The 27,233-nt window shown below is 29.5% G+C and overlaps 3 protein-coding genes across 4 annotated transcripts in view; 2 read left to right on the forward strand and 1 right to left on the reverse strand.

Moving 5' to 3' along the window:
- Nucleotides 1–417: 417 nt before the first annotated feature.
- Nucleotides 418–27,233, reverse strand: part of LOC119687865 (protein rolling stone) — a 36,794-nt gene continuing 9,978 nt past the window's right edge. The window contains exons 2-6 of the mRNA XM_038102391.1: nt 7,551–7,860; nt 2,550–2,772; nt 2,372–2,491; nt 1,084–1,267; nt 418–1,012 (exon numbers count right to left, since the gene is read on the reverse strand). Of these exons, the coding sequence (XP_037958319.1) occupies nt 670–1,012; nt 1,084–1,267; nt 2,372–2,491; nt 2,550–2,772; nt 7,551–7,652 (972 nt within the window). The 5' untranslated portion in view covers nt 7,653–7,860 and the 3' untranslated portion in view covers nt 418–669. The remainder of the gene's footprint in view (nt 1,013–1,083; nt 1,268–2,371; nt 2,492–2,549; nt 2,773–7,550; nt 7,861–27,233) is intronic.
- LOC119687863 (E3 ubiquitin-protein ligase ZNF598-like) lies at nt 15,288–17,210 on the forward strand. The gene is made up of 4 exons (XM_038102388.1): nt 15,288–16,613; nt 16,701–16,811; nt 16,872–16,898; nt 16,968–17,210. The coding sequence occupies exon 1, from the start codon at nt 15,363–15,365 to the stop codon at nt 16,572–16,574; it is 1,212 nt and encodes a 403-aa protein (XP_037958316.1). The 5' UTR covers nt 15,288–15,362; the 3' UTR covers nt 16,575–16,613; nt 16,701–16,811; nt 16,872–16,898; nt 16,968–17,210.
- Nucleotides 15,299–25,562, forward strand: LOC119687864 (E3 ubiquitin-protein ligase ZNF598-like). 2 transcript variants are annotated; one of them, XM_038102390.1, is made up of 5 exons: nt 15,299–15,327; nt 23,694–24,965; nt 25,053–25,163; nt 25,224–25,250; nt 25,320–25,562. In XM_038102390.1, exon 2 carries the CDS (start codon nt 23,742–23,744, stop codon nt 24,924–24,926), a length of 1,185 nt encoding a protein of 394 aa, XP_037958318.1. In that variant the 5' UTR covers nt 15,299–15,327; nt 23,694–23,741; the 3' UTR covers nt 24,927–24,965; nt 25,053–25,163; nt 25,224–25,250; nt 25,320–25,562. The 2 variants fall into 2 exon arrangements, with proteins under 2 accessions (XP_037958318.1, XP_037958317.1); XM_038102389.1 differs by lacking the exon at nt 15,299–15,327 and having other exon boundaries at nt 23,652–24,965.

A 27,233-nucleotide genomic window follows, 5' to 3' on the forward strand; every position in this document is an offset into this window, starting at 1 on the left:
TGGATTACAGGCTGCGAACATTTAATAAATTGTTTTGTTGGTCTTGTATGCTATTTGCTTGTGGAAAGGACAAAACTCAGAAGTAGAAGGAATACGTAATAGTTGGAATTCTGTTTTGAAAAAATTGTAAACACCTTGCCAAAAAGCTGACGCCTCGCTACTGATATGTATATAAATATACTAAAAGTTTACAAACGATATTATAAAATATGTTTCTCTTATTTAAAAACTAACATAATCTTATAAAGGTATTATAATGTTAAATAAAAATCCAAAGGACTCACAGTTAAAACAAAAATTGCTAATATAAAAAGCATCTGATATTATTTTACATTTTCTATTAAAATCTTCATTATAAATATTTGAACATTTATTTTCATGAAATTTGTTAGTCAAACAATACATTATTCTTATAATTAGTCGTATCCACAGCTTAGATATATTCATTCAATTAATTTAGCTAACAACGTGAACCATTTCTTCCTAATTTATATTGATTGTTATTTTTATGTGTTTACATTGTTTTAAAAGAACTTATCTATTAATAAGTAATGTTCACTAAAATTATAATCTTTACAATTACTAAATAAAATCACACTCATAATTATACTAAAAAAAATTCTTCTATATGACAACTATGGACTACATGAAGATTGAAAGCAGTTTAGCCTATATCTTATGTTTAATATTTTCGCTGCTTACAGTGTAAGCAGGATTTTCACAACCACTAAAATTACTTAAAACCATAGAAATTCCCGAGGGTGAATGTTGTATACCAGTACCGCTTTCACCTATATTTGTGTTCTTGACTGATTTTCCAGTACATTTAACATTTGTTGGTAGTTTATATATGGAACTATTCAAACGTTTATAAAGTAGAGTCCTCAACTTATAGATAGTGAAGAGTATCATATACACAATGATACATAATGTTAATATTACGACTACTGTGAGAAATGCGTTCTTTGGACGGCTCCAGTCAATAACATGATATATGTATGGCTTGCCTTTTCTGTAAATAAATTACAATAAAATAATTACAGTTAATAGGAACATATTAGTACGCAATCAAATAGTACTCACCTGTTTATTCCTCCCAACATTTGATAGATGTAGGAAAATATTGCATAGACTATTCCAAATAGAACTGGTAGGAATAAATGTAATAAACGTAGAGGATGTGCCACTATAAGCAAATCAACGAACATACAAATAGAATTAAAGGCATGTGTGAGGACATTTGTTACGCTTAATGAGCTCTGTTCAGCTGAAAATAAAATAAAATTATTTACTAAGCAATTGCTAAAAAAAATACATTTTTTTGTTATTTAATAAATAACAATATTTTTTTTTATTTATTTAAAATAATAATACTGTATAGATGGTTGGTTGGTTTTAGTAGCGACAGAACTTCCTCGATAGAGCTTCCTTCCTCTTTCAAGTAATGCCTAATGCTGTGAAAGCACTTATAAGTTCTAAAGAGCGAATTTTTTTAGATGCTCTGCACTTGGGATATTCGCTAGGTTTAAAGCTTACTCTATGGCAGGTCAGAGTGTACTCTTTACCAAGCATTCCAGCAACTTTATTGCAGTGTCCAGAGTTTTATAGTAGAATGCCTTAATCTTGCTTAACCTAGAAATTTGCATAGTAATATGCAGAAACTCTATTACCTTTTTATTCCTGAAATTTAATTATATCTGGTTAAAGAAGATATAAAATTTTTTGGAATGGAGACCCTCTACTATGTAAGAGTTTGTTAATAATACCACGTGGTTTTCTAGTTCAATCCTAGCGCTGCTCGGTTGAACTTTCGTTACTCAAAAAATATAACTTGGCGGTTAATATCATTAATAGTTTTTCGTAATCTTAATATATGATCCGGTATTTGTTTTTAGCCAAATACTTTTTACTTTGTTTTTCTGTAGAAGATGCTTCTGATCCTTGTCTAGTCAGTTTGTTTTTAATCTTATAACTCTGTATATACAGGTGATCTGGCAACTAAGCCACTAATATTGTACAGCAGCATTGGTTTTGAACTGTGGTTAGACAGAGCTATAAAAGCGGCTATACTATCTGAGAATGATGAAAGGATTTTTAGGTTTCATCTTACGCTAATTTCATCTGGAAAGCCAAATGGCTCAGCAAAGATTCTAAACGGAAATTATTGTATACAGGAGTTAGTGTAACTTGCTTCTATATCACGATGGGCTCTAAATATTTTCTAATGGAAATTTTCCGACGCCCTTTTATTGTAATGAATTTAACCTAAAATTATGCAGTGAACTTACGTGTACTACGTTTAATCTTTTTTATGCGTTTTGAAATTAAAATATTTGTTATTAATAATTTGTTTCTAGAACTAAATGCTTACCATTGTACAACACTGTCCAATATATGATAGTGATTATAATTGAAGCAACCAGCGAAATAATGTGCATGCTCCAATAGACTCGAAATGGACTAGTTAACGATTCCATATTTAATAGTTTGTCTATAAAATTTTAGTGATAATCGTCTTTATAATACATTTACATTATAAAAAGACCCACCTGCATACTCTGGATGATAATGCCAGGTCGTTACCAATATAGCACCCAATAAATTTGTTAACATGCACAGAATTATTCCCCAGTTGGTCATATAGATAAAGTACAGCCAGAAACTGCCTTGGTCCTCTTGATTAATCATGGATTCCAAAACAACACCGATGAAGAAAATTGCAATAAACCAACGATAAATTAAATATGCATTACTTTTACTACAATTTTGCCACTGAAAGTAATAAAACCGAAGTGCTATAAAATAATTACTTAGTACAGAAAATTATAATATTTAAAAAGCAAAACATAAAAACTGTATAAACATATATACTTATATATATATATATGTAAATACACTTATAAAAAATAAATTATAGTTATTTTCCTATATAAACTAATTTCAAAGCACATAAGCACAGACTACGGTTGCAGGAATTTTTTAATATTTACCTATCAAGGTCGCATAAGTCTCGTTTGTACATAATGTAAAGCTCATGTGCAACATGTGCTGGGTTAATAAGTTTTTTTTTTGTTGGATTTTCCGAAAACTCATTATCCAACCACAATTAATTTGAAAATTCTCAAGGTGACCCATTAGCATCAATACCGACACCGCACATAATCGAAACGCCCACAAAACTGTATCCATCGAATATTTCACAACCTGTCAAACGAACGAATGGAACAAAGTGCCACTGCTCTAATGATTTGAAAAATTTGAACCCCGCAGAAGTCAGTCGTCAACGAACTATACCGGACTGATTTGTACATTGACCCTAATCGAAAAAAAAACAATTGATTTGGGCGTTTCATTAAATTTTAGTTTAAATATTATGAGGACACGAACGCTTACTTATATCATGAATCCTTCGAATTTTAATATTTATTCGTATACGTATTGACTTGGTATTTGGGTTTTCAGTTTTCTTGGGATTTTAAGCATGTGCTACAAATGTCCCCATGACTGTCGGTGCTCGCATATTTAACTACAGTCAACTACCTTGAAAATTTCATATTTTCTTAATATTTTACTTCTGTTGGTAAACATAAATGTTTCTGGAAAATTTTTAAGTGGGCGTTTGATGGAAGAAAAGAGGTCACTGCAATAGTATCCATTACATTGCATAACTTAAATACTTAGCTCCATAAACTGTATTATCAAAAGGTTAAGAAGGTGGAAATATATTACATGGGCTCATAGACAGCTGCATACTTTTGTATATGAATATGAAATTATTATATATTAAATCAAGATCTTAAGAAAAAATTTAAGTTAAATTAAATTAAATTAAGTTAAATTAAATGTCATTAAATTAAAATAAATTAAATTTAATGTCATTAAATGTCATACATTGGAATGACAGTATCAAATACTAAAAAAACTTGGGGTATTACAAACATATATCGAGTATTCACTACCTACAAATGTATGTCCAGAATAGTGCCATATTAGCACTGCTTAAGAAAACCCTATGACGAAAGCAGTAAATTTAAATTAATTTGTACTCGTTGGAATAGTTTTTCCAACAAAACTCACTCACTGGCAGTTTTCACCCATTATGAGAAATGTCATGCGAGTGAACCTATTGATAGAGCTTTACTTCTCAGACCTTAAACCAACTTACTATGAAATGAAATGTAAAAGATATTTTTGACCAATATGTCTATTAGGATTGATGCCGATAAAGATAGCGTACAAACCAGTCCTTAAAACAATACCAAAATATTAATAAAACAAGTACTACATGCATATCTAATATTTAATTTTATTATATAGAATGAACTCTCACTCAAATATCATCTTAGTAAAACTTAAAATTACGGGAGAAGAAATTTTTGTTTTATAAAGTTATTCATTCTACCATACTTTAAAAATTGTTTCTTGTTTAATTAGAAAAATTGGAGAGCAACATTTTTCTAATCAAGAAATCGGGAATTATATAGTCTTCCTCTCAATTCAATTTTCGAAAATGGTGCCAATTCTCTGGTAAATTTAATTCAGACTTTAATCTTATTTCGTCACACTGCCTTAGAAAGAGGAAGTGGCATTATCTTAGTATGTTATTAGAAACCGTGAATATGTAGTTGTTTTGTAAACAAAGCTGCCATGGCTAAGAAATTTTAAAATTAGTCTATTTACCTTTATTAAAATGATCCATTTTACAAGTAATATGAACAAAAGATTCAATATCAATCGACGAAACGATTTTATATAAATCGATGAAAAAAATCAACGAAAGGCAGCTGATACAGGCATATTTGGTAATAGATAGTACTTAAATTTTACATAGTAACTAAGTATAATGCTATTTACAAATAAACAGGATATCGGTTTCTAACGGAGCGGAATACCGCGATCATAGTTAATCTTACTTATTACTAATATTACTATTAGTAATAAGTTATTTGTAGACAATAAATTGTACTAATATTTACTAAATTTAGTTTTTAATTGTACTAAATTTAGTTTTTAATTTAAAAATTCGGATACATTTTACACCGGATATATAGGATTCTTTTGAACATCTACTATATATCTGTATGTACAAGGGAAATATACAACTTCGCTTATTTAGTTTGTAAAAGAGCAATGGGCCATAGTTTGGCAATTTTTTCACCTATTCTGAGAAATGTTTTAGGGTCGAAACATATCACGCTTGATTAGAGATATTTTTCTTTCAGGTAGTAAGGATGCGTTTAATATAGTTTCAAAAAAGAAACCACCTATAAACTCTTATGATAGCAGATCATTATATTCAAGTCCTTTTACCTCAAATTGTTCTCCATTTTTCAAATCAGTTGAATGAAATTAAAATATATTAAAATATACTTTAAAACTTTTTGTTGGACAAATTTTATATATAATATAAAAGATTGTAGATAATAGATTCTCTAACCTCCGGGCGTATCATTGGGAAAAAGAAGATCTCAAATTATAAGTGAATATATGAAGTAGATTTTATTTTCAAATCGAGATATTTTTTTCGTTCAATACATATATATTTACTTATTGTATCTTCTCTTACAATGAGACTTTTAGGAAGTTTTAAAATCTTATCACTTATTACATTATTACATTACAATTTTTATTTAAAGTATACATTGTATAATATAAAATAAAATTAGTAAACCTTATATTACGGGTCTTACTTAAATCAATAGGTTATATTTCTTTGAAATGAATTTTAGGCATTTCATTAAGAAAACAATTGAACTTTTTCAAATCACTGAGAAAAGAATGTGGTTTCTACTTGTACCTATTGAATTTTAAATAATGGCTAGACGGTGAGCTCTTTTTAGATAGGAAGTAGTGGATAGAAGTGTGAGATTTCTAGCTAAGGGATTAACATGTTCTGTCAACCTTTTATCGTATTTTTGTCTTATATTGTCAAATTCAGTTTTAACTAAGGGAATTTGTAGATCTCGTTAGATGCTTTTATTCCTAATTTTAAGAAACCATAATTGTGCAGAATTATTAGGGGCGGATTTCATATAGGTCATTAAATAATTAGTGTTTCATAAATCGACTTCACTGTAATATCAGTGAAAACATTCAGTATTTGAAAAACAATGCCAAATTTCTGATAAATAAGAAGTGAGGTGTTTTCAAGAGATCATTTTAAAGGGATCTTATTTTTTATTGAAACGACCACCATATCTATTTAAGAAATCACAATATAGGTAGATATTAATATAGTAGCGGCATTGAATTTACATATACTACTAGGATAAACACGTTTTACTTTAAACTGCTTTTATGCTTTAAACCAGATGTTAAGGAACTGGTAAATATCAATTATGTACTTCAACAGATAATCGATAAAAACGCAATCACATAACTCCGACATCACATTAACCGACATCAACAAAGATGTTATTGCAGCAAGCTAGAGTGTAAGAGTAAGGGAAAGACCCGGAGAGAGATGAATTCTTGCTGTGAAAAGTGAAAGATGAAAAGATGAATATTGGGAAGTATAGAGCTTGCATGCAAGTAAGTTTGACATTTGCGATATAATTTTAAAAGAAAACTTGACGTCACTTAAGATTAATATGCCAGGAAATACACAAATATATAAATAATAACAATTCATACATAGTAAATAATTATAACTAAATACATTTATATTTTTAATAAAATTGAAATACAACAACAAAAATTTATTTTTTATATTATTTTAATTAATTGAATTTTTGGCTGACCATATAGCTGTTTCGAGTATTGCCAAATACCCATCATCGGTGGTCTTGGAAATAATTCTTGATTTAATTATTTGTAAATAATTTTTTTTTGAGACTGCAAGTACCAGGAATCGAACTCGGGTCCTGCCAAATGTGAAGCTCAGAATCAGCGCACCTTAACCAACTGATCCAAAGCCGTACTTGACTTTTTTGTTCGCATATTTTTCTGGGCTTTTGTTGCTATTACTATGAAAGTTTTTATTAACAATTTTACTTGCTGTGTTTATATTAGAACGAAATCATAAACCAGCTGTAGAATAATTGAATTAATTAATTAATTATAATTTTATTTTCAATTGTTAAATTTCAATACTATTCTGTTCAATACTATTTTTTTTTATAACTATGAATATAATAGTTAGTTTTTAAAAGTATTTTTTTTTATAAGATATTCTAAAAAGGACGACAATAGCGAGGGTAGTGATGAATATCAAAATAAAATTTTTAATCGAGTGAATTGTTTGAACTAACAATTGAATAAACTAAATTAAGTTAAGTAAATTAAGTTGTCTTTATGTATTAATACGCGGTTGTATGATTTAATAATTGAGTTCTACAAATCAAAAATTATGTACAAACATATAAATCAATAGACCATTGAAGATATATATTTGACGGTATCCAAAACTGCTATATGATCAGACTATATAGCTCACTTGATTAAAAATGAAATATTCAAATATAGACTTTCCTAATTAATACGCCCTTTTAAGAATTTTAATATAAATACCATATATTAACCATTTTTTTTTGTAGTAAAATATAATTTACCTGTGATTTAACAAAATCATCCGCAGGTGTGTGATCAAAACCACACTTTTTCGTGCTGAATTCCTTTTTCACAGGATGTAAGATTGCCTTAATCCTGCTCATTCTGCCGTTTGAGAAGAAAATTCAATTTGGAAATATTTTGCTTATGCTTTTGAATATTTAAAAATAATTAAGAAAAACTTTATTGTAGATTTTTTTGCTTATTCCAACCACGAGCAGCTCCGTCTAAATGCCAGAAGCGTTTCATGCTCAAGCCAATTTCGCAATGATTCCAGTACAATTAAAATATCGAAACAAAAAGTTATCGCAACTGAAAAAAATTAATAAAACATCAATTTAGCATGTTTAAAACCACATTATATAACATTTTATTCTAAAACAAAACATATTTTTTGAAATATTTTAATTGATCCATTATGATGATATCAGTCCACGAATATTTTCACAATTTTAAACTTGATGGAGTAAAGTTAATAGAATGTATCTATACAAATATACAATTTATTATATATTATATGCTATATATTATATATATTATATATTGTATATTATATACTTAAATATTGATTATATTATATCATATATCAAATAAATAAGATCTCAGTGTATATTCAAAATTCCATGGAAACGATATCTAAGCTAACATTTTTACTTGTTTTCTCTAAAAAATGCATAATTATTATCGATCATCCACCGCATTTAAAAGATTTGGGAGAAAGCATCTTCTGGTTTATATCCAACATAAAATAGATGATTAAAGGAAATGCACACGACACCATTCTGTTTATTCAAATAGCTTCAGTTAAAAAAATTAAACCCGATAAATACAACAAGTAACTCGAAAGTTCTTATGCAAATTGTTACTAAGTTCTTTCTGTGCTGAAATTTTTAATAAAAGATAAGGAGACTCAACGATATGCAGGCATCTGTATGCAATATGACCACTTTCCACTAAAAGCAAACCCTTAAAAGTCCCCTAAAAATAACAAGCCTATGGTAGGTTTACTGCAGACTAGGAAACCATGCTAGAAATTTTAAACTCCCTTACAATCATATCTATCGTAATTGTTGAGAAGACAATGTACATGCCTTTCATCTACTCTGTCCTGCCCAGCTCATACACGGTGGCCATTCAAGACTTTAGGAGCTCCCTTTCTTGTGGATCTTGATCCATTATAAAACCTCGCATTAAACAGCATTTTGAGCTTCGACAAGGATTCTAGATGGTTTTATACCCTGAATTTTCTCTATGTACGGTAAAAACAATGGGCAAATAGACCTAATTGAATCACCCTTGGGATTGATGGATTGATGAACCTAACATAACTTTGAAATGCAATATTTTTAAAAATTTTTTTAGCACTGTGTTGGCCCAAAAGAAATGTAATTTGAATAAACTAGCATATATTAACATCGAAATTTATATTCTAATATATATTAATTAATACTAACATTGAAATTAAAAATTGTCTATTATTTTTATAACAATTCTTTATCACAATTACAATTTCAATATAGTCAAATCCGCGGTATCATTGCATTACAGGCCTGTACCTGTACCGTGCAATTTGTATGAAATACTAGATACTTGAAGTGATCAATAGCTGATAAAAATCATAGAGTTTGCTATGGAATACACCTCATCAATGCTGTTAACTGCAGTTTCAAAAACACCACAATAATTCGGTAAACTGAACCTAATTTTGACAGTGTCCGATAATAGGCCCATTCTTTTGTGGACATATCGCGAAAGAGCAACATAAAGTAAGCACTATTACTGATGGTAATTTTGAAAGAACAGGAAATTTTGTTAGGATTATATATATGCAAAACACATAATATTCGTAAAATTAGAAGTTAAGGTATCGAAAATGAATAATGTTTGATTCTTTGCAATTACGGATAAAAATATTCTATTTTTTATACGATTGTGAATAAAATTTGTATTTTCAGGCTTTTTTTATGTTAACAGAAAAAAGTAGTAAATTAGAAAGAATTGAGTATTATTTGTCAAATATAAACCGTTCACCATAGAAGAATTTTTGGTCTTGGCAAGTATGCGATTTGAGCTGCTTGTTAGTTAAGCGGTTTCAAAAAAGTTGGACTAAATAAGCCAGTAGTGTTGTTGCTTCATATGTTATTTTTAAAATAAGCGGTTGTTCTTTTGTGATATGCTTACAAAAGAAAAGGCCTAATAATCTAACACTTGAGCATTTGTATTCCAATTTTAAGTCGTTTGTAATTATATGTACCCTGTTTATCACTAATCTCATATTGATTCCAGGCTCCTCGAGGAGGTATACAAATTTCAGATCAGTTATTGCTTTGTCTGATGAAGTGATAAACAATAATTCAGTCAATGCGTTGAGAGCGGTTATGAGGAGACCTTGCAGTTAATAGAGAGTAAAAGTGCTCAAGTGCACTGACTCAACTAGTCTCAATATATCACATATATCAGTATATCACAGTGTGGTAAGATTTTCCTAAATATTATATATTTTTTTATAGTTATTATTTTTTTCATTTTTAATAGAAAAAAATGTTTAATAGTAAGAGTGGATGTTGGCGTCAAATTTTTGGTACTGAATGTCTATTCTATTGTGCATATATATACATACATACATTTTATTAATGTTAAAGTAGTTGTATTTTAACTACAATAATATATATTTAAATATATTGTTGAAAGCAATAATTTCAAATAATCACGTACTGTGTTCGTAGCTGTACGTTGGCAAATGTTAAGTATTTGAAGCTTTTATTTAAAAAAATAAAATAAAACATTTTAAAAAAAATCTTACATTGACCGCGTTAATCGCATTTAAGCGAATTTCAAATGCTTCATTATATACGTCCGTCCATTAAGTTTGTTTTTGTAATTACAACAACAGTTACCGAATTACAAAGCGTAACGAATAATTATGCAATGGTTTCGAGTTCCAAAAATTTACAAACTAAAGGTTTGAGGAACCTTGAACTTGAATTACAAGTGAATTCAAATTTTTTTCATAGCTCAACATATGAAAAAAATTATTTACTTACACGCTCCGACATAAATTATATTTAATTTAATTATGTGTAATTAAAACGGTTAAGACACTATTTCAAAGACCGTTTTAAAGACAGACACTATTTTAATAAAAAAAAACTATAAAAAGTCCATCAGTTTCCATTTTTTTTCTCCCAGACGGCATTAGCTTGATCTACTTCTTCATCAAATGAAGTATTTATTTGAAGTGATGAAGTAATTAATTTGATGGTCTCAGATGAAGAACTTGAACTGTTAAATTTTGTTATCTGTTCAGCTGCTTTTATGAAAAAAGTACATAAAGTGGTTCAAACTTATAACGAAATACTTTGTAAGATAATTTTAATCGTCAAATAGCTACTAAGCTTTGTAGTTAAATTAAAATTTATATTTTTTTTGATCAAATTCGGTAGGTTAGACCCCTACATACACTCAAAAGAGTACTGTCACGCCAATAGCAAGCTATTCTAAAGTTGTTAACAAATGACCGCCGCTTCGTAATTTAAGCAGACAAAGAAATATCAAATACACAGTCTGTCTCAGATTCGATGGCAATGATTCCACTAAAATTCTTAACACATCGACGTATATGAGCTAAAGATGGTAGTTGAATGGTGTATAAAGTATACTTTATCAACATATTGATAAACTTGAAGTTAATTCACTTTTAATTTCATAGTGACTTGACATAATATATACAGGGTGGGTAATATGAATTGCAACAAGTTTTGCACCGATCTAGCTGTCAAATCAGCAATGACAGAAAGCTCAAAATCAATTCATTTGAGAGTTTATTGTCTTGTTGGCAAGCGTACTAAGGCATTTTGATTTTTCAGTTATATTTCTATAAGTTATATGTGAAGTTATATGTGATGGAGTTCAATTGTGGTAAACACAAGTAGCTATCGTTCGAGCCAACCAACACCTAAATGTGAACAAATCATTTGTGTCTCGTACGATAGTTCGATACCGTCACACTGCTAGCGTTACCCGATGCCCAGAAAGTCGATCAAAAAAAAAAAAAACAGTAACAACACCAGAAATAATTCGTAAAGTGAAGAAATGAGGAAGCGAAAAGTTTGAAAAGTTAGCTCAGACTAAAGCCATTAAAGTTGAACAAAGTATATGATCTCCCCGATCAACAAAAAAAAATTAGAGTCGAAAGAGCCAAAGTGTTGGTTTGTTTGACTGAAAGTAATGGATTACCGATTTTGATTTTTTCTGATGAGTCACCTATCGTAATTGAACAGTACGTAAAAAAGTAAAATGATCGAGTTTACTTGTCAGAGAGCAGGCGCCACCGAGAGTGATGGTGTGGGCCGCCGTAACAGCCGATAGTCACTCTTTGTTCGTTTTCATCGACCGTGGAATGAAAATAAACGCCCAAATCTTTGGGGAAATTATTTTAGAGGATACACTAAAGCTCTTGGTGCATGAGCATTTCTGTCGCAAGCGTTGGACATTCCAACAGCGTATGTTAAATTCTGTTTCAAATTCCGTAAAAGTGGTTCAAAAGCATTTACCATATAATGTTGAAAATATATAGACGTAGATAAATATATATCCCGCTCAAAAGTTCTCCGTTTGCTTGACTAATTGCATGACAATTACCGGAATCTTGAAGATAATGACCGCAAATCTTTACCAAAAGCTACTGACAATGTATAAACATTGGAAAAAAATATACAATGTGATGTGATATGAGATGAGATGAGAGACTCTTCAGAAAGAAAAATAGAATGCTAAAAATTACTATCAATAAAATTTTGATCAAAGATTTCTTACCACACATTCTGACAAACGAAAAAAGTAGTTAGTTCGGGTATGTAAAAGATCAAAGTAGTTAGTATGCAACTATTAAAACCACATTTAAGATTTAATTACATATTTTTTTTTTAAATAATATAAACAAAACTTTATTGATTAATTCATTCAAATATCTTTATTTTTCCAGTTTTAAACGGGGACATGCTTCAAATTTAGCTATAACCATGCTAAACGCCTTATGCACCTGTCATGAACGACGCAGGTCCTTTTGCTGCTACAGAAAGATAAAATTTCTGCTTCGAGGAAAATTTTTCAAGTCATTTGAGACCATCAAAGAAAGTTTGCTGAAGGAATTGAAGACTATGCTACCTCAAACTACCTTCGAGACATGTTAAGCTCTAGGATGGGTGTATTGCATTTGATGGACGGCTCTAATTTTAGATGACTGAATATTTTTTTGTTGATTGATTAATTTTTTTTTTACTGCAATTAATTTGTTAATTTGTTTTGTATACGTTATAATTAGGTTAATTAGGAATTGATTAAAACATTTATTTTTAAAATAATATTGAAATTTTAGTGTCGAGTTTCTGATAATGTGAACTATAATTTTTAAACATCATTCTAAAATTTTCGAATTCTTTAAATTGAAAAATCCAGTAATTTAAATGCCAATACCTCAAGGTTAGCAATATTTTACTTGAATATATTTTAGAATAAACAATATTCACTTGACGTTTAGTTAGACATTCAACTAGCAAAGTTGTGATACACTAAGCTCAATAAATTATATTAAATAGTATATTTTATAGTAAACTTTCACCCTTAAGTCATTAGCATTATATTATTTTCTTCAGTTTCATACTATTTTGTAGTAAACAGTTTTTCTAATTAATCAACAAAAACAAATTTAAATGAATTATGTTACAAAATTACGCACTGAGTGTTGTTGAATTATTGATTCAAGCATAATTTAAATAAATAATTAAATTAGATAAAAGCTTAATCCTATTCATAAAAACCCAATAGAACTATTTACCTCAAAAAATTTCTACATACAAATAAAGTTGGAATTGTATAGTGAGATATGCAAACCAGCAATTTGGATGGACAGACAGGACAATTACCATATAATAATATACAAAAATCCTCTTACCACTGATTTGATACAAAGCAATCGTTCTGTACGCGATCATACTAGAACCTAAAATATATCATTTGTCCTTGATATGTTATGCTAAAGCTCCAAAATGAAGTAATTCCTATATAAGGTCGATTAATCCTTCACTTCAGTGGGGCCACTTGCTAGACGGTGCGCTGTCCCAACGTCCTACAATATATATAAGATCTTATTGGAACACAAGAGCCTTAGTTCTTTTTGCTATATAGTATAGATTTTACATATTGCAGTTACCATCCTGAATCCATATTTAAAAAATTAAATGTATTAAATGTATGTGCCCGATCGATTTAAGTCATAAGGTTTGTAATTTTTTGTTATGAGAGTAACCAAAATGGAGAAAGTGCTTCATGAAGTATTTCCTCGCCATATCCGTGTCGTTATTATTTTTTACAATAACCAGCTGAAGCGCATATTGGCCTATAAGTAACCTCATAGACGTAGTCAGAATGTGATGTGTAAGCTCAAGTAATCATTTTTGTATTTCAAATTGTTTTGTAATTAATTCTGTGCATTTATTTAAAAACATTAATGCAAAAATAGATTACTCCATTTAAACTATCAATAAATTTTCGAAATAATTATTATGAACTACATTTTTTTCTTTCAGAGTTGTATATAAAATAGATTGATTTTTGAATTTGGCAGCACTAAAACTTAAGACAAGATGACACAACAAGCTTTTTGAATGGCATCTACATATGTCACGCATTCCTTATATTCGCGTATATATTTTTCCAATAAAGTAAAAGTCTGACAGGACAAAATCGAATAAATACTGATAGTAGTTCACTTCGTCGCCATATATCCTTGCCAGTATATGAGCTCATTATAATTATTTTTTTCAAACAGTTTAGTTTGCTGAGAAATACATTTTATAGACCCGTTTAGCTGAGTACGTACGTGACCAGGTATATATGCTGGAACGATCAAAAATAAATTAAGAATAAGAATAGTTGGACACAACTACAGCATAAAAAATAATGTCAGTATGGAAGCCAAAATAACGGTTGCTTCACATTGCATTTCCACAGATCATATGTTAGATTTAGGAATGTGACAATACTGCACAAACTTTTTTCTTGTAATTGGTCGAAATTCTGACACTTTCGCTCAGTATCAGATATTAACAACTGTGTCCAGACGTATAAAAGTATTATACAACAATAAACAGTTGCAGAATTAAATAATTCAATATTAAGTTTCGATCAAAAGGCATTTTATACCTTTTGAGAGAGTATCATATAATTGTTGTCAATATCCTACATTTACTACTATTTCAATACACTTTTCGACCCTAAATATTCTGCATTTACTACTATTTCAATACACTTTTCGACCCTAAAAATTCTACATTTACTACTATTTTAATGCACTTTTTGAGACTAAATTTAAATAATATTTATTTTTGTTTTGATATTCATACGAAAATATATATATTCTCTTCTAATAGGCGCAAATTCTGATATTTAATACTATCAGCACCACTATTTTGACCACCGTAACGAGGCACACAAAGCCTCGTTTCCGTGACAAAATCTACATCAAAATTTTTATATTTCATATTTTTATTTCTAATTTTAAATTTTTTAAATTGCATTAAAAACATCAACAATTTTGAATTTGATCTGAACATGGCTCTCCATATTACATAGCCCAAAACTAATCACTTACTTGTCAAAACAAAGTCGCCAAAGAAAATTTTGACATTTAAAATTTTCTTTGTTATTTCATCAAAATTTTTAAAAGTCATAAACTAAACATCAGTTTAAAAGAATTTCAATTCCATTACTGAAAGATACATCGTTGAAGATACATCATTGAGGACAAATTCTAAATGAGTGGTACGGATTATAAATCAGTAATGGACGGTACAAATTTGTTGCCATTGGAAAATGATGTTGTTGTCGCAGAGCACAACAATATTGGTAACAACTGTCCTGTTTGTTTAAACGAAATTAAAATATATTCCATTCCGAACTGCAATCATCCACTTTGTCTGGATTGTGCCACTCGTATGAAGTTCTTGCATAATGACAATTGCTGCCCACTTTGTCGAGGTGATATTTGCTTTCCATTGATAACAGATATGAAAGGCCCCTATAACGAGCTGAAAACAACACATTTTGATACGATTACTTACAGTCATAAACATAAAGTTCAGTTTTTGAACAAGAAAGTAAAAAATGTATTCCACAAAATGACTGATCACAAATGTCCCAAATGTACTGCACGGCCATTCGAAAGTTTTGTAAAATTACGATCTCATATGGCGGCCATACACAAATTACATTATTGTGAATTGTGCATCAACTACATTGATATGTTCTCTAATGAACGCAAATATTACTCCAAGGAACAATTAGTGGATCACAACGAAAATGGCGATGAAGGTGATCTAACAGAAGGTGGTCATCCAACATGTGTATTCTGTGCCAAACGATTTTTTGGAATAAATTTTCTATTTCTTCATTCCCTCGTGTGCCATTATTACTGCTCTTTGTGCGCTGAACAAAATGAATATGTTGTAACTGAATCCCATGAGGATTTAGTCGAACATATCGATCGCAATCATTTTCCCTGTTTGTTTGAAGAATGCGATAAAATATTTCCAACTGTAGCTCATTATTTGAGACATATGGATATAATTCATTCGATCGAACCACAGACTATATATCCACAGAAGAAGCGTAAAAACTTTTTTGATATAACACAGAACCGAATCAGTAAGTATAAAGTAATAGTTGATTTGAGCCAACGTGAGATTCTTGAGAACTGGACTAAACCAACAATTCAAGGAGATTATGAGATATCTCGTACAAAATCGACACAAACGTCGGAATCTCATCAAATGTTTGACATTGACAATGAAATGCAATTCCCTCCTCTTGGATGTAAGTCACGTGACATTAAGAAGAAAAATAAACAATGCACGGTACCAGTTCCTTACACTTGCTCAATCCTCACAAATAATGGTGAAAGCGAAACTGCAACAACTTCTAAGCCAACCTATGCGGAGGTAGCTCTCTCATTTGGCTCTAAGTTTTAGAGTGGCTGAGAAACTTCAATATTCCACTATTAAATCAATGTAAGTAATCAAAATCGATAGAAACTTTGCGTTTTTACATAAATTTTTAATTAACTACCATATATAAAATGACATGTCTTTATTTAGAGTTACAACCAAATTCTACATATTTTAAAAAATGCACATGTACAAAATGATTGTTTCCGAAAATTAGAGCTCATGGAATTTATTCACCTGAGAGAATTACCAAAATAGATTGTGGGGTCAAGCCGTTATTTTATTTAAATTTATTTTAAGTAATGCTTTTTTTTCATTTAGCACAATTCAGTAATACATCTATTGAATGTAAGTTAATACAATCTAGCAAATATATAAATAATATTAAACTTTTTATCATCTCTCTTCCCAATTAAGGTTCCGTACAGTCTAGCAAGAAGAAGAAGATGTCTGCACCAAACATAACGATAACGACATGAAACTTTTATTTTATACTTTAAATTTTTTTTGTGATAATTTATTGGAAATCTTAAATATTTGGTTGTTATGTTGTTTTAAGCTGTTATTACAGATAATTTATTTATAATTGATTTTTGACCAACTCTATTTTTTAAGGCGATTGTTTGTTAGTATTGTTTGTTAATGGTTAAAGGCTAATAAATGAAGTATATTTTTTGTTTATATAATGCTTTTTCTTTAGTGGTTTAAAAATTAAAAAGAAAAGTAAACCCTTTAAAGTAAGAGAAAAATACGATCTTAACAAATGAGCTGTCGTCGATCGTTGTTGAGACATACAAAATCTTCAAATGTTAAGCGATTTCTTCTCTTCTTAGTGTCTGTGTCCCCTAGTGGGGCATAGGATCGCAACGATTCCCTTTAACCGCACTCTGATAAGTGTTTCTCTGCATATATCGTTTAATGTGTAGTGCGCTTCTGTCATTTCTCTTTCAATTGTTCTTCTCCAAGTTAAAGCCAGAGCTTTGTAATTGGGGTTTCTGCTGTCTTGTGAGTTCCACGTTAAAGCTTGTCGTGAAATCTATTCATTTGTTCGTTAAATAGTAAGCCCTATCCAATTCCATTTAAGCATTTTTATTTCGGTTACAGCAGTTTTCTGATTTGTTTAATTAAAAATGTTTGTATCCTTCTTTCTATATGTTTTCAATGCCCCTATGTTCTGCAGGTCACGTGAATGAAATTCTTAACAGTTTTAATGCTGTATTTACATGCTTTGGAAACATTATTTGGGCATAACTGTAACTCCTAAATAATAGTATTCTGATATTTAACGTATTGAGTCCCCTTTGAAATCCGATTTTTGTTACTCGATTTATTTAGATATATTAAACATACACTTTATAGCGATCATTGCTAATATCTTGGCATTTAGATGCATATCAACACCATGGAAAATGAGAAAAAGTCTTCATTTTAACAGCGGAAAATAAAGATCTCATGTCCAAATGGGTTGGTTTGACTTTGATTTTGCTGAAGCCCAAGAACATTTTTTTCATAATCACAATAGAGGAACTCTTCTTAGGTGTTTATGAGCTATTTTCAGATCAGTTAATCTATAACTTGACCACTTTTCAAACTAAGTGAGTTTTTAAAAGACTTAGTGCCTACAGCTAATGTTGTAGTTAATTTAACAATTTATAATAAACTGTTACTAACTTCACTGCTATTATCTTTTATGGTTTAAAAGTCAATATTATTATTAAAGTATTATAAAGTCATTATTCTTAATTTACTATATTCATATATATTTTAAATTTTTATATATAATCTTTATGCCGTTTTAAATATAAATGTTATTATAAATAAAATCCAATCGCAGTAAATTTATAAAAGAAGAAATATTCCCAAGATCTAATTTTTATAAAATTTGATTATTTTAAACCCATTAAACCCATAAAATTAAAAATAATATTTTATTTTTGGCTTCAAAGCAGAGATGGCAGACAAAATGATGTTATCGTTAAAAATCATTAAAACTATATAAACTAAAAATGTTGTTTATATGCAATCAAGTGCATAATTTAATTATCAAAACATTGTTTAAATTATACACAAAGTAATTATAATTTCTTAACTTGATAACCTCTGAAATTTAGGTGGATTTTAATTATATAAATTGAGTATTATTCTAATAAAATAAAAAACCTAATAAAAATACTTACAAATGACATTTTTATTTGTTTATTAATATTTGGCGCTATAATTTCATTCAAATTCTTATAAATTATTGCTAAATTAATGTAATTTTTTTGAGCAAAACGATTATTTGTATGTGGAAAGATATGCTAGCAATATAATTAGTCAAATATTAATAGTAATTGAATTTCAATTAGAAGCGCGCTTACAAACACTTCAGTAAAAATTAAGACTCTACATACTGATTACTTAGTTTTGTGTTTTAGTACAATTCACTCACCATTAACTGTGACATTTGAACAGATGTCTTACTAACTAACTTCAGACGAACTATGCTCATTATAGTGATAATGATCCTTATGCTTGAGGAAGCAGTCACAGCAGTTTTAGTGCACTGTAAAAAAATTTCACATCGTCTTGTGAGGGTTCATAACAGTAGTGCTAATGCAGACCAACAAATTTTAAACCATAACTCTAAAACGAGGGTATTAATTACTAAACCCATATATAATATACGATACTTTATATCTATAAAAACTGATGTAAAAAAATCTAAACAATAGATTTTCTTCAATTTTCTCTCATTTCTGGAACGAAAGAATTTCTCGTATAAATAAACTACTTTGAAGAAGAACTTCTTGAAAGACTTTTAAACTAATTAATGTGTGCTTACTTTGAAAAACATTGAACTTTATACATGGATATATAGAAATCTATATACACATATATACAAATATATTGATCTTTGTTTGATTTGATATCCAGATTATAAAATAAACCGTGACATTGATTTCATATCCATATATTTCTTTTTACTGTTAAATTTTATGATTTCTAAGTCAATTTGTCTAGTTATTCTAATGTTCTGGAATATTTTATGGATGAAGACGAACCAGTCATCATTATTATAAGTCTTTGTAACAAGTTACATTTTAACTACACATATGTATGTAAATGTAATTTTGAAAGCAAATAATGTTTTGTGGTACTCAAAGTATGCAACCATTTAATGGACAGTATTTTGTCAATATATCAACATATCGTTTAACATCAATACTCTACTGTAAAAATCTATTCATGTTATAAAGCAATGAGCTTAAGAAGTTTTCGACAGTGGTGTTCTTTAAAATATTTTTCGGAAATTAATAATTAACCAAACTATATGTGAATTTTGTGGAATATAGATAACTAACATTAAATCCATACTTAATGTCATAAAAGCTATTGTAATTTTCGAGGACTTTTAAAAATACAAATCTTTTCTAGGCAGAGATGTGCAGCTGGCAAGTGATGTTTATAAATAATTATAATTCCATATATTATATATAAGGTGGCTAAATATATTTATATATAACTAACTACCTTACAAATTTTATTGAAGTATACTATAATAGTTTTTAAATAAATCTATGTACAAAATAAACGACAAAAAATTACCATATATAAAATTCATTTTTCCGCTTTTAAAATAGATCTCATCGAGTGCATTACAACTATGATGTATCGAATACCTGACCCAATTCTTTTTACATTCTTTGTTTTCATCTCCTTATGCAAGTTCAGTTTTTTTGATACTATAATCGACTCCAAACTTCATGTCGGTAATGCTTAGTTTTGCTTCGGACATAGGAAAAAGTCAACGAAGAACTGGATACTTGATCGATCGTAGTCGTAGAGTTTCTTACCAAAACTGATGTAAGTAAATCGTAAAAGTAAACTAGTACATATTTTCATATCTCTGTCATTCTAAGAAAGTTTGAAAATTTTATTTTTGGTGTTGAAGAAAACGAATTCTGTATCAAGGTTGACAGCGTTCGATAATTTATATAGATTGTACTATATATACATGTACTATATAACTAGTATATAACTCAACAAAGCCTTTATAATTATTTTTCCCAATGCGATAGGTCATAGGTAATATTACTTTGATTAGAATGAAGTGGTTGCTTTGCTTGTAGTGTCTACAGAACCGATTACAGCCTTATAGTAATATATTTTTCAAATATTGTTATGTATATTATCTTAAAATTTATAATTAAAAAATGATGACACATGTATGGTATATAAATATTGTGTTTTCTGCTTAAAATATTTAGAAATAAAATTAAAATAATTTTTTGGCTTAATGGCCCAGAATAAATTTGGATTGAACATATTAATTGCGTATTTTCATGACTTGAATTGGATAAGTCATGAAATCAACTGGTTATCTATGCCAATATATCATGACTTGAATAAGTGATTATTAACTACAAAAATAAATTTTAACTAACACAAAAATCATAACAAAATATAATCTCCAAAAAACTTCCAAAAAAAAATTATTGTTTCAGGATACTATATATAAAATAAATAGAATATCTATACACAATCCATTTACTTGCGGTCTCAGAGATACTTACTATGAAACAAGAAAACAAATTAAACTCGATTTTACTGGTGGTGGAGTCCCTTCCAACGAAAGCTAATGATGACTCATTAACAAAAGTTATACATCGGAAGAGCTTCGGTTTTAAGATTTAGTATAAATTGGTGGAGCTGTTTGACCACTGAAAAGATTTTTACGAGATTTTTTATTTGAATATCGAATGAGTTAAAATCTGTCAATGATATGTAAACTAAATTACAATCATTATAACCTGTAATACAGTTCTTTAAAACAAATCAACTAATTAAATTATTATTTCAGTTTGAATTGTATTTCGAAAAATTGAAATATGAAATCGTCTTGTAGAAATTTGTAGAAGATATTTTATATTATATATATATATCATTTATCTTGATTTAACTAAACCTCTTTACGAATAAAACGATGTCAAACCTAATTGTTGAGTTTTTATTAGAGAATGTAAAAACATGTAGTCTACTCGTTCTGACCATTCCAATAAATATTTTACACCTATTTCCAAGAATTCGAATTAAAAATTTCTCAAAAAATCTTTTACTTTAAGAAAATACTCAAAATTTTATATCGTTTCGGAACCTAGAACCCAACATATATTAATTTTAGTATACACAATGCAATCTTTATGAAAGTTGGAAGATGGCTATTTTTAGATCTTTTCAATATGATTATATAACAAATAATATTAAGGTCGGATGGGTTTAAAAGAAGGCACAACGCTGCCCCTTATAGGTATTTATTTTTTAGCTACATTGTTTATTAAGATTTTTTTGAGAACTGGCAATATTATTACAGTCAATACATTACTTTGACAGTACAAAGTCAACTACTAATGTGATTTTACTCCTCGCACCAATTTTTTATTCACATCCAGGAAAGAAATGTCATTCGAAGACGTTGCAATAATTTACAGGTTTTTTTATGGCATGCCGGACGTATATAATGAAAACAAATAAAGCCAAGGACTTTACTTTGTGGAACACTAGCCTTATTTTTTTATCATCTTGATCGAGCCCCATATGCTATAACAGAACAAATGTAACAGAAAAACCCAGAAATAATAGTGAGACTATTTTATGAGGTATATTGTATATTATGTACCCGCATATATTTTGAATTTGTTCAATGTAATATTCCATTGCTTCCTTATCTAATACAGGGTGTACAATACAAATTTTGCAGGGGGAAATTAACTTTGAGCGCAAAACCAGCAACCAATATATATTTTGTCATATAAAAATAAGATCAACAAACTTCGAACTTTAACTTAAAGTTGACTTCATTTAATATCTTTTCCTGAATCCGGCTAGAAAGGTATTTGATTCTGTACCCGCAGGTGGAAAACGCGGTGGAAGACGTCCGCATCTTCGGTCGAAGGACCAGGTAACCAACGATTTAGGGGCGGTCAATACTACCAACTGGCATCAGGATGCAACTAATCGGGCTTACTGGCGGAGGCTACTCGACGCGGCCAAGGACGACCCACGTCTGTATTCGCCAGCTAAGTAAATAAGTAAGAATACAGTGCTGAATTTAATGCGTCATCGATCAGGCGAAATGACATGTGAAATTCCCTTAACTGGAATCGTCATGGGGACGGCAAAAAATTGCTTTGCGTTTTCTCTAATAATACTACCCAACAGAAGTAGATTTTTGGCCCCTGCAGTAATTATCCATTGTAACATAGCTTCATTCACGTCATCATATCTATATATTGTAATCCGTTTATGTTTATTATTACCGAACTCTCCTTTTAAGTTGTCCTTAAATTTAAAGGGAAGTGGTAAACAGCTATTTAATTTTTAGTATGAGTTACGGAAATATTCGAGTTAGGGGAATTCGACTTATGGAGAAAAAAATGCAAGGAAGAGTTTTTGAAAATTCAAAGATCGTAAGTAGGAGTTCGAATTGTGAAATAATTCGACTTAGGGAACTTCGAGTTAGAGGATTTTCACTGTATATTGCTAGTGTCAAGTTAGCAACGTTGGTGTGGAAGCTGAATTGTTATTTATAAATAAATTTCAAAAAATAATTTATATGTTGAACTTTTTCAAAGATATTTAATATTTGAGTTCCAATATTGAAATAATATTTGTTTATTCTATTTCTTGAGCATATTTTCTATACTATGGAAGTTGAAATTTTTTATAAAATTACTATACTAAATTTAAATAATATTTATATTTGTTTTGATATTCATACGAAAATATATATATTCTCTTCTAATAGGCGCAAATTCTGATATTTAATACTATCAGCACCACTATTTTGACCACCGTAACGAGGCACACAAAGCCTCGTTTCCGTGACAAAATCTACATCAAAATTTTTATATTTCATATTTTATATTTTTAATTCTAATTTTAAATTTTTTAAATTGCATTAAAATCATCAACAATTTTGAATTTGATCTGAACATGGCTCTCCATATTACATAGCCCAAAACTAATCACTTACTTCTCAAAACAAAGTCGCCAAAGAAAATTTTGACATTTAAACTTTTCTTTGTTATTTCATCAAACTTTTTAAAAGTCATAAACTAAACATCAGTTTAAAAGAATTTCAATTCCATTACTGAAAGATACATCGTTGCTTTGAAGACAAATTTGAGTGGTACGGATTATAAATCAGTAATGGACGGTACAAATTTGTTGCCATTGGAAAATGATGTTGTTGTCGCAGAGCACAACAATATTGGAAACAACTGTCCTGTTTGTTTGAACGAAATTAAAATATATTCCATTCCGAATTGCAATCATCCACTTTGTCTGGATTGTGCCACTCGTATGAAGTTCTTGCATAATGACAATTGCTGCCCACTTTGTCGAGGTGATATTTGCTTTCCATTGATAACAGATATGAAAGGCCCCTATAACGAGCTGAAAACAACACATTTTGATACGATTACTTACAGTCATAAACATAAAGTTCAGTTTTTGAACAAGAAAGTAAAAAATGTATTCCACAAAATGACTGATCACAAATGTCCCAAATGTACTGCACGGCCATTCGAAAGTTTTGTAAAATTACGATCTCATATGGCGGCCATACACAAATTACATTATTGTGAATTGTGCATCAACTACATTGATATGTTCTCTAATGAACGCAAATATTACTCCAAGGAACAATTAGTGGATCACAACGAAAATGGCGATGAAGGCGATCTAACAGAAGGTGGTCATCCAACATGTGTATTTTGTGCCAAACGATTTTTTGGAATAAATTTTCTATTTCTTCATTCCCTCGTGTGCCATTATTACTGCTCTTTGTGCGCTGAACAGAATGAATATGTTGTAACTGAATCCCATGAGGATTTAGTCGAACATATCGATCGCAATCATTTTCCCTGTTTGTTTGAAGAATGCGATAAAATATTTCCAACTGTAGCTCATTATTTGAGACATATGGATATAATTCATTCGATCGAACCACAGACTATATATCCACAGAAGAAGCGTAAAAACTTTTTTGATATAACACAGAACCGAATCAGTAAGTATAAAGTAATAGTTGATTTGAGCCAACGTGAGATTCTTGAGAACTGGACTAAACCAACAATTCAAGGAGATTATGAGATATCTCGTACAAAATCGACACAAACGACGGAATCTCATCAAATGTTTGACATTGACAATGAAATGCAATTCCCTCCTCTTGGATGTAAGTCACGTGACATTAAGAAGAAAAATAAACAATGCACGGTACCAGTTCCTTACACTTGCCCAATCCTCACAAATAATGGTGAAAGCGAAACTGCAACAACTTCTAAGCCAACCTATGCGGAGGTAGCTCTCTCATTTGGCTCTAAGTTTTAGAGTGGCTGAGAAACTTCAATATTTCACTATTAAATCAATGTAAGTAATCAAAATCGATAGAAACTTTGCGTTTTAACATAAATTTTTAATTAACTACCATATATAAAATGACATGTCTTTATTTAGAGTTACAACCAAATTCTACATATTTTAAAAAATGCACATGTACAAAATGATTGTTTCCGAAAATTAGAGCTCATGGAATTTATTCACCTGAGAGAACTACCAAAATAGATTGTGGGGTCAAGCCGTTATTTTATTTAAATTTATTTTAAATAATGCTTTTTTTCCATTTAGCACAATTCAGTAATACATCTATTGAATGTAAGTTAATACAATCTAGCAAATATATAAATAATATTAAATTTTTTATCATCTCTCTTCCCAATTAAGGTTCCGTACAGTCTAGCAAGAAGAAGAAGATGTCTGCACCAAACATAACGATAACGACATGAAACTTTTATTTTATACTTTAAATTTTTTTTGTGATAATTTATTGGAAATCTTAAATATTTGGTTGTTATGTTGTTTTAAGCTGTTATTACAGATAATTTATTTATAATTGATTTTTGACCAACTCTATTTTTTAAGGCGATTGTTTGTTAGTATTGTTTGTTAATGGTTAAAGGCTAATAAATGAAGTATATTTTTTGTTTATATAATGCTTTTTCTTTAGTGGTTTAAAAATTAAAAAGAAAAGTAAACCCTTTAAAGTAAGAGAAAAATACGATCTTAGCAAATGAGCTGTCGTTGATCGTTGTTGAGACATACAAAATCTTCAAATGTTAAGCGATTTCTTCTCTTCTTAGTGTCTGTGTCCCCTAGTGGGGCAAAGGATCGCAACGATTCCCTTTAACCGCACTCTGATAAGTGTTTCTCTGCATATATCGTTTAATGTGTAGTGCGCTTCTGTCATTTCTCTTTCAATTCTTCTTCTCCAAGTTAAAGCCAGAGCTTTGTAATTGGGGTGTCTGCTGTCTTGTGAGTCCACGTTAAAGCTTCTCGTGAAATGTATTCATTTGTTCGTTAGATAGTAAGCCCTATCCAATTCCATTTAAGCATTTTTATTTCGGTTACAGCAGTTTCCTGATTTGTTTGAAGCAAAACTTCTGCATTTGACATGTGGTCAGGCCACCATATTTGTAGAATTTTCCGCAAGCGTTTAATTAAAAATGTTTGTATCCTTCTTTCTATATGTTTTCAATGCCCCTATGTTCCGCAGGTCACGTGAATGCAATTCTTAACAGTTTTGATGCTGTATTTACATGCTTTGGAAACATTATTTGGGCATAACTGTAACTCCTAAATAATAGTATTCTGATATTTAACGTATTAAGTCCCCTTTGAAATCCGATTTTTGTTACTCGATTTATTTATCTTTATTTCTATAGGTTTTAATATCGGTGGACTCTTTCTTCTATTGTTTTTATCGAACTCAGCAATATATGCAAGTCGTCGCTTACTAACACAATATCAATGAACTCTTTTCAACTATTTATTTCTCAGGATATATAGGAAGTATTGTTAGCACTTTAGCTAAAACGACGAGATATATTAAACATACACTTTAAAGCGATCATTGCTAATATCTTGGCATTTAGATGCATATCACCACCATGGAAAATGGGAAAAAGTCTTCATTTTAACAGCGGAAAATAAAGATCTCATGTCCAAATGGGTTGGTTTGACTTTGATTTTGCTGAAGCCCAAGAACATTTTTTTCATAATCACAATAGAGGAACTCTTCTTAGGTGTTTATGAGCTATTTTCAGATCAGTTAATCTATAACTTGACCACTTTTCAAACTAAGTGAGTTTTTAAAAGACTTAGTGCCTACAGCTAATGTTGTAGTTAATTTAACAATTTATAATAAACTGTTACTAACTTCACTGCTATTATCTTTTATGGTTTAAAAGTCAATATTATTATTAAAGTATTATAAAGTCATTATTCTTAATTTACTATATTCATATATATTTTAAATTTTTATATATAATCTTTATGCCGTTTTAAATATAAATATTATTATAAATAAAATCCAATCGCAGTAAATTTATAAAAGAAGAAATATTCCCAAGATCTAATTTTTATAAAATTTGATTATTTTAAACCCATTAAACCCATAAAATTAAAAATAATATTTTATTTTTGGCTTCAAAGCAGAGATGGCAGACAAAATGATGTTATCGTTAAAAATCATTAAAACTATATAAACTAAAAATGTTGTTTATATGCAATCAAGTGCATAATTTAATTATCAAAACATTGTTTAAATTATACACAAAGTAATTATAATTTCTTAACTTG

The sequence above is a fragment of the Teleopsis dalmanni genome, chromosome X, assembly GCF_002237135.1.
Source record: "Teleopsis dalmanni isolate 2A chromosome X, ASM223713v2, whole genome shotgun sequence".
NCBI classification, from domain to species: Eukaryota; Metazoa; Arthropoda; class Insecta; order Diptera; family Diopsidae; genus Teleopsis; species Teleopsis dalmanni.